This window comes from Uloborus diversus, chromosome 5 (assembly GCF_026930045.1).
Source record: "Uloborus diversus isolate 005 chromosome 5, Udiv.v.3.1, whole genome shotgun sequence".
NCBI lineage: Eukaryota > Metazoa > Arthropoda > Arachnida > Araneae > Uloboridae > Uloborus > Uloborus diversus.
Genome location: NC_072735.1, coordinates 119,281,673 through 119,291,161, shown reverse-complemented (window position 1 = coordinate 119,291,161; position 9,489 = coordinate 119,281,673). Strand labels below are relative to the sequence as shown.

Sequence of the window (9,489 nt, the reverse complement as noted above, 5' to 3'; positions counted from 1 at the left end):
ACTTTTCAAACAACTTGTTGTATTAAAAAAGCTAAATCAAAACAGTTGCGTTAAAGCAAAGCTAAAAACTAATTGAACTCGAAAACAAAAGTCTCTCTACTCTAAATAATGAAAGATTTCTTAATTACCTTAAAAGCATCAAGCTACGTTTCATTGTCATATTTGACTCTAAAATTATCTTTCTTATTATCAAAATTACAATCTTCCAAGTTTTGTTTCTGAAGTATGCAACAGTTCTGAAAAAGTTTTGAGTCTTCAAATTAAGAAATACATAGTTTGAGATAAATATAATGCCAAGGCTTGTGGTTACGGTTAAAGCAATTTTAGCTATTAAACTCTAATGGTTCTTAGTGCACTCTGATTTTTTTTTTCTTTTAAATGTATTGGGTTCAAGTATTCATTTTCTTTTTCTTGCTCAAGTTCCTACTTGAAATAAAATTAAACTGGAAGTAATCAATGTGCTGTATTACTTTTCTTGATTATAATACTAACACTAGAAAATTGCCCATCGAGGTACGACGGGAGAAAATTGCTCCTACATTTGAACGAAGCAATTCCCTGTTAGGTGATATTTTGATAGTTAAAATTTTAACCCTAAGATTCCAGTAGATAGCGTTAAGCTGTTGACCACTTTTTTGTTTCTTCATTTTTCTAAAATGACTCTTGCCAGTAAAACAGTAAAGTGACCGGACCCAGTTCAGCCTCGTCGAAATAGAGCATGTCAAGCATTACCAAAACATATTATCAAATTATAATGCTATGGCGCGAGTTTCATTGTTAGCGACATCAGGAGCGTTACTCGATCAGTGAGTTGGCTATTATATAATCAGGATACTACGTAACGTTCTTCTATTCATGTTGTTCAATGTGTTTCATGTTTGTTAAATTCAGAACAAAAATTTTTTTTTAGAACACGGACATAAGAAGAAAAAAACTTCGGAAAATTATGTCCTAGTGTACATTCATTAAAGGACACATTATATAGTTATTTAAATACAAACAATCTTTAACAGCTCCTTACTAATTTCTGGGAAAAAGAAGTGCATTGAAATTAATGATTGATAATTTATATTACAAGCCATTTGAAAGATTGGAGCAGTCATTATTTCTTCAAAAAAAATTGTTAAGTTAATTAGATTAAAGAAAAAAAAATTCTAAAAGTATGTTTCCGAATTATTTCCAGAATCAAACAGGATATATACTTTTCCGTTTTTTAGTCTATGTATTTTTTATGATTTTTTTTCATCAGCTACAATATTTTTTTTTTAACAAAACTGACCCCCCCCCCCCTTTTTTTGAGGATAACATTGCTTATTGTTATTACTTGACCGTAGTTGATGTCTTATTCCTTTTGAGACCTACCGACTTCCACGCGAGTGCTCCTCCTGTGAAAGAGCAACGGCTCCTCCTCCTTTTCCATGTCCCCGGATTCGACTTTATTTGTACCCGACCACTTCGACTTTAGACAACTTTCTTTAACAAAAACATCAATCAATATACAACATCTTGCATCCGTTACACAGCATTCAACATTCAGCACACAACATCCAGCATACATTTATTGAATTAAACCCTACCAATCACCACCGTACCAACCCTGGTAAAGGGTTTAACCGGATGTGGTGACTGGGGGGGAACAAAACAGTTCACGAGCGACACTTGCTGGAACATTTTTGATATTTACAGAAACCAATATAAAATCATAAACAATAAAAAAGCAAAGTATTCAAGTGAAGAAGCTAAATACGACTGGGATGGCTGGTAAATACAATATGAACGGCAATTATGAAAGTTTTTCAGCTGGATATTTAAAGTCATCTGTTTGAGATATGAGTAGCGATACTATTTTACGGATGTTTTTGCGTAACATCCATCACACAACATCCAGCATCCATCACACAATATCCAGCATCCATCACACAACATCCTGCATCCATCACACAACATCCAGCATCCATCACACAACATCCAGCATCCATCACACAACATCCAGCATCCATGACACAACATCCAGCATCCATCACACAACATCCAGCATCCATCACACAACATCCAGCATCCATCACACAACATCCAGCATCCATCACACAACATCCAAACATCCAGCATCCAGCACACAACATCCAGACATCCAACATCCAGCACACAACATCCAGCATCCAGCACACAACATCCAGCATCCAGCACACAACATCCAGCATCCACCACACAACATCCAGCATCCACCACACAACATCCAGCATCCACCACACAACAACCAACATCCACCACACAACATCCAGCATCCACCACACAACATCCAGCATCCACCACACAACATCCAGCATCCACCACACAACATCCAGCTCTTTGGCATTAATTTGAATTTTGACCTCTTGAATTCTGATTCTGTTTTTCATAATTATGAATGGGAAAGGAGTCATTTGTAGAAACAAGAAAGCAACGGGTGGGTCCTACCGTGATTACGAAAAACATAATTTGAATTCAAGTTGTCAAAATTCAAATTAACGCCAGGGGCTGGATGCTAGATGTGTGCAGTTAAAAATTATTTTGAAAACTACTTCTAGTTTATTTTCTTAATTTTTTTTTGTCTCGCATTTCAGGTAATTCCTATCATCAGGAATCTTTAATCAGCAGTTTTTACTATTAGAACAGAACTTTTTAGTTCACGTGTAAATATAGGACAAATAAAATGTAAAACTATAATGAAACATGCCACCATTATGAAATTTCTAAGTTGAATAAACAAAGAAAATTAACGCAAAAATGCTTTTAACGCAATGCTTTCCATTAGAATTGAAACACAGTAAGTACGATTAAAAAAAAAAAAAATTAAAAAAAGTCATGAAGCAGAATACATTTCTTTCAGCAGAAAGAAATTAAAAGGTTTTAATTATTCAGAGTTACACGAATTTGACGAGTTAGAATGAAGTGGTGTAAGTCAAACGTTTTACAATTTGAGTTAAGCAAAGCTCTGAGTTTATCTTTAGTTCATCGAATAACTGCACCAATTTTGCAAAGAAACACTAAAGATTATTGTCTACTACAGTGGTGACCAAAATTATAAGGACAAAAAATATGTTTCCCAAATCCTGTTTGCATTGTTCGGAAAGTTATGCACATTTTATGACTGAAAACTAATGGTAAAAAAAAAACTTTTTTTTTAGTACTTTTATTGGAAATACATAGGAGTTTCATAATCATAGAATAAATGTTTAAATTTAAGCACCCCTGTTATATGGACAAAATTATAAGGACAATTTGACTTGTGTGTTCTAAAACGCAAAATTTGCTTTTTTTTTTTTTTTTTTTTTGATCTGCACACTGTACTAAACAATAAAAAAGCTTAGTAAGAATTGGGGAGATCACATTCTATTTTTACAGTCATGCCTCTAGGTAACTAAACTTTAAAAAATTGAGAGAAGGAAAGTGGTTGCTTCGAAAACTTCATGACTTACTGTACGTCAAATAGCAACAAATCTGAATCGATAGAGGTTGGTCATTTAGCGCTTTTTAAAAATTCTCAGCAAGTAAGGACCACAAACACGAACAAGTAGGAAATTTTCTGTTTCTGCATACGTGTGGAACACATGATAGTAAGCGAGCTTGCTCCAAAAAAAAAAAAAAAAAAACCAAGAAAAAGTAGATGAGAATTAAAGTTACAATGCAATTCTCGATTTGTTCAACGTGTTTTACAAAAAGAGAAAAAGTTTCATGATGTGAAACTAATATCACGACCGACTCATTAAAAAGTTCGAAAGAGACCAAGGGTTGAACGTGATAAAAATACGTTGTTATGGATAAAAAGTGGGATAATGTAATCTTTTCTGGTGAGAAAATGTAGACTAGATGATTTTTCTACTTTTGGTACGATCTCTGTGAAGGAGAATAATCTCAAAGCATAGAGCGTACATTTGGAGGCGCCTCAGTATTAATCTGAGGAAGTTTCGCAACGGACGAAAACTATAGTTTAGATAATAGAGATATAGCAGTTTCATATCTCGTTGTGCTAAGATTGCGATCATTGGACATCGTTAGATCAAATTCTCTATTCGATGTTTGAACCTGAGGTCCGAACTCACAATCTCCGAGTCCACAGTCCAGCGCCTTTGCCATTCGGCCAACCTGGCGCTCGCTTCAAAAAAAAAAAAAAAACACAGTGTCAAATAACATATTTTACAACGGATTGTGTGACTTTCAGAGCATCCTGCTTGATTTACACCACTCATTATAACAACGAAAATTTAATATTGTTGTCTCCTCTTCAGTTATTCATTTCTGCTTCATCTGATTTTTTCAAGTTCATAACTTTTTTCTCTGTATTATGGAACAAACGGAACGTGTTAGGGAAAAATAAACTAAGAAGGAAAAATTATACAGAAGCTCTAAGAAAAAAATTTGGTAGTCACATAGATTTCTTACCTGGATACTATGAAGAAAAACTAATAAAGGATTACGCCTTCTCAGAAGTTTCAAAAAGAGCGGCAAAATACCTCCAAAGAAAACACCAGAGGAATTACCAGATCAGCTACTCGGAGAAAATACGTGAGAGGAAATGTAATGGATAAAAGAAACACTTTCTAGTCACTGGGAAACTTTGAGAGCACTGGCGAAAATGCTAACAAAATGGTGACAGTGAAATATGCTGTATTTTTAACGTACTCATAGGATTAGCTATATTAAATCTAATCTTTATTAAAATTAGGTACTGTGTACTAGAAATTTAAAATACGAACTAAGTAAAAAGCAGTGTTGCCAGATGGTCAAATCCAGAATTCCCCAATTCCCTTCCAACATTTCCCCAAAAAGCGATGTTTTCTATCAAAATTCCCCAAATTCAAAAATTATTTTTCCACCAATACTTTCATAAAATGAGTCGACTTCCTCTGATATTTTTGTCTCTCGAATTTTTTCTTTCCTCAAATAGCAAAATTTTCTTATAAAATTCCCCATTTTTTTTTCCTCCCATTTTCGTTTTTTTTTTTTTTGGCTTCTTTATCTTTATTTTTACTTATAATAAAGCTGAAAGTCTCTCTGGATATCTCTCTGTCCGAATCCCTCTCTGTCTGTCAGGATCTGCGCATAGCGCCTAGACCGTTCAGCTGATTTTCATGAAATTTGGCAAAGAATTAGTTTGCAGCATGGGGATGTGCACCTTTAAGTGATTTTTCGAAAATTCGATTTTGTTCTTTTTCTATTTCAATTTTAAGAACCTGTTCCCGAGCAAAATTATCATAAGATGGACAACTAAATTACCAAGTTATCATAACGTGAAACCGTAACGTGGGCAAGCCAATTGGCAAGAAATTCATCATGCATTATTCGTAACTATACAAGGGAACCAAAAGACCTTTTAATTTTCTACTACGGGCAAAGCAGCACCGTGGGTGCCACTAGTCATAAATACAAGCGCCTGACCGAGAGATAAGAAATAGCCAAATATTTTTTTCTACTCGCATTTACTAATCTGCTTCTGTACGTACATTTAAACTACACTGGTGTGCAAAAATTAAGGACGAAGTTGAAAAATTAGCATATCAGCTGAACGAAGAGGCAGAGCGGACAGAGAGATCAATCAGGAGATTAAGTAAGGAGATGTACGGTAGCAGATATGCAGGCAGACGTAATGGGGGAGTGTCTGAGTAGTATAAAGCATGTTGTCGGTGTAAGATCAGTATTTCTGGCAAAGAGATTGCACGTCGTATAGCATTTAAAATCACACCGAGTGGCTGCCTCAACGAGAAATGGCGAATAATCAATCTGTTAGACGACATCTGGATGCTTTTACCCGAGGTTGAATCATTGGGAAGTTGGAGGAAGGCCGCAGTGTGACAAGTGTGACTGCAGAGTTCGGAATTGCTCACAGCATCGTTTCACGATTTTGGAGACAATTTCAAACTACAGGAACAGCTATCCGGGGTTTCAGTAATGGTCGTCCACGAGGAACCACACCCATAGATGACCGGTATATTGTCTTACAGGCCAGAAAAAACCGGCGGCAGACAGCGGGAGAAATCGCTAGACACACGACACAGGCGACTGGACGACCGATATCGCGTTTTACAGTGACCAGAAGACTGCACGGTGGTGGTCTGTTTGCACGACGCCCTATATGGTGTGTACCTCTAACGCCTGCCCATCGGAGAAGGCGTTCTCTGTGGTGCCGGGAACACCGGAATTGAAGAGACAATGAATGGGGACGAATACTCTCGAGCAGATTCATTCTGAGTAGCGATTCTCATTGCATACTCATCTGGAGAGAGCGGGGAAGCCGCAATCATCCCTCGAACATCATTGAAAGGGACAGGTATGGAGATCGCTGTGTTCTCGTTTGGGGAGGCATCATGCTTGGTAGTCGTACAGACCTTCACATCTTCGGCGCAGTTTCAGTCAACGGGACCCGTCATTGTAACGAGATTCTTCTTCCATATGTGCGTCTTTTTAGAGGCGCTATGGGTCCGCAGTTCCTTTTCATGGACGACAATGTACCATGTCATCGCACAGTAGCTGCCGAACAGCTCTTAGAGAGTGAGGATATTGAACGTATGGATTGGCCGTCACGATCTCCGGATCTCAATCCCATCGAGCATGTATGGGATTTTCTAGGCAGACCCTTGGCAGCTCGTACCTTACCACCAGTAACGATTCGGGAGCTTCGATTGGCGCTGCAAGACGAATGGGCAACAATGCCTCAACAACTCATTGACACCCTCATTCTCAGCATGGGCAGACGCTGTGAAACCTGCCTAGCAGTCGGGTGAGATCATATCCCGTACTAAAGACCGGATGTTTCTTGCTGGACACCCATCACAGGGATGTTTCGGTCTTCAGTCGCATTGCGCTCCATGCTACTTTTTCAATAAAGCTTCTTTTTATCCCTCTGATTTCTCTTTTAGTAAGTGTTGCTTACATTACATATGTCCTTTCGTATTGGGGATCTTACGGTATTAAATGTGTTGATTTGGAAAGCTTTTGTATAAAGTCATATTGAAAAAACCGTCTCGTCCTTAATTTTTGCACACCAGTGTATGATTTTTGTATATATTTATTCAAGAACATTCTTCATCACACTTATTTTTATCTGTTTCACGTATAACTAGTTACTCACGCAGAACATTAATGCGAATTCCGTAGCATAATTATTCCACATAATGCGAAATGCGAATTCATAAAGTTGAGCAAAGCTAAACCAACGCTGTATGATACAAACAATGTAACTACCAGATGTCAAGACGCGAATTTAAATACGAAATTCCCCCCCCCCCCCGAGGTTTTTTTCCCCAGGTTTTCCCCAAGAGAAAATTTTTTCCCCAAAGAATTCCCCTCAAAACCCATTTCCCCAAAATTTCCCCAGAGAGCACCGCATTTCCCCAAAATGGGGAAATTTCCCCCAATCTGGCAACACTGGTGAAAAGACGCAGATTTAAAAAGATCAAAATTGGCGAACTGGTTTCAAGGGTAATCACCTCCTTCGTCAGTGACTGGCAGAGGAAGGAAAAACTATTTTAGGAATGAAATCTAAGTGCTTAAGAGATGGCCTCAAAACCAATCAAGCTTCAACATTTCCTCCACAACCGTAGAGATATAAAAAATGCAAATTCAAGTAGAAACTATACAGGGTTTGTCCGGAAAGTAATGAGCCTTATTTTATTGTGACGCGACCGTACACCGCCGAGCGGCGCGACCGCTTGGAAGTGGTGGGGGGAACCCTAAGCTTTCCAGCGAGCCATGCCTCAGTCGCCTCCGAGCTTTGAAACGGTGAGGACGTCATTTTAAGGAGACCCCTGTTTCGCGCCCTTGTCATACTAAAAATGGAAAGAACGATTGAACAACGCTACGCGATAAAATTTTGTGTCAAAGTGAACAAAACTGCCAAGGAAACCTTCGATATGCTTCAGGAGGGTTACGGGGAGGCTTGCAAGTCCTATTCGCAGGCAAAAAAGTGGCACAAAGCTTTCAAAGAGGGTCGTGAGGATGTCACCGACGAGGCGACATCGCCTCGAAGGTCTGGACGCCCTTCAATCTCGAAAATGGACAACAATGTGAGTTGTGTGCGCGAATTGTTGAACTCAGACCGCCGAATGAGTGTTCGTTTGTTGTCAGACTCGTTGAACTTGCCGAAAACAATTGTCCATGAGATTGTGTCGGAAGAATTGGGCATGCGAAAGATTTGCGCAAAACTTGTGCCCAAAGTTTTGACCGATGCTCAAAAAACGCATCGCTTGGAAGTCTCCAAGGAGATGAAAAAAATGTGTAGGGACAACCCTAATTGTTTGGACAGCGTCATCACTGGAGATGAGTCATGGATATTCGAGTACGACCCAGAAACGAAAAGACAGAGTGCGGAATGGCACACCACGGCGTCGCCTCGCCAGAAAAAAGCTCGAATGAGCAAGTCACGCGTGAAATCAATGCTCATTGTCTTCTTCGATGTTAAAGGAGTAGTGCATCACGAGTTCGTCCCACCTGGCAAGACTGTTACGGATCAGTTCTACAAAGAAGTGCTTCAACGGCTGAATAACCGCGTCACCCGCGTCCGAAAGAAGATCAAAAATTGTTGGAAACTCCATCATGACAATGCACCGTCTCACACCAGCTTTATTGTGACCTCCTACTTGACCAAAATTCGCGTTGACGCGCTTCCCCAGCCACTCTACAGTCCCGACTTGGCCCCGCCCGACTTTTTTTTGTTTCCCAAACTCAAACGAGAGCTGAAGGGGAAACATTGGGACACCGTGGAAACCATCCAGTCTACTACGACGTCACTTCTAAAGAGCTTATCGGTCGAGGACTTCCAGGGAGCCTTCAATTCATGGAAATCGCGCTGGCAAAAGTGTATCGACGCAGAAGGGTCGTACTTTGAAGATTTTTAAGTATTTGTAAGAATCTGATCATTAAAAGTATTTTTTTAAAAATGAGGCTCATTACTTTGCGGACAAACCCTGTACAAGTTTCGTTTTCGTAACGTTCAAAATATGGACCTTTCATCTTGGGGCAGATATCAAGTCAGAAGTATAATTTTTGTTTTACTCGCTGTAACATGATGCGATCAACCTTAGAAAATGCGATTCTGATCTTTTGGCGCAAACCTTGCAAATGATGTAAGGCACGAACTCACGGTTTTTGATGTAACACCATAAAAAAATCGCTTGGAGATAAGTTCGGAGAGCTCAATGGTTACGGAAGGTGGTTATTGTCGTCAGCAGATTACGTCAAATTCAACGACTATGAAGCTGGTTATTGAGGAAAAGGGAAACGTCTGTCAGATACTGGGGGATGCTCCATCTTGTTGGAAAATGAACGACATTGATTGTAGCATGTTACAGCGAGTGAACCAACAATTAAACTTTAGACTTGTAACCTATCTCATCGCGAAACGTTCACAAATCGATCATTTGTGAAACAGCACTATTATACAATTTCTTTCTCCATTAAAGTCATCGTTGTTACTGTATTGGTAATATATTTCTCTCAGAAACCTTCCGAGCT

At 38.8% G+C, this 9,489-nt stretch overlaps 1 protein-coding gene across 1 annotated transcript; it reads left to right on the top strand.

Moving 5' to 3' along the window:
• The first annotated feature begins 7,889 nt into the window (after positions 1-7,889).
• Positions 7,890-8,873, top strand: LOC129223102 (histone-lysine N-methyltransferase SETMAR-like). Its single transcript, XM_054857668.1, has one exon. It carries the CDS (start codon positions 7,890-7,892, stop codon positions 8,871-8,873), a length of 984 nt encoding a protein of 327 aa, XP_054713643.1.
• The last annotated feature ends 616 nt before the right edge of the window (positions 8,874-9,489 follow it).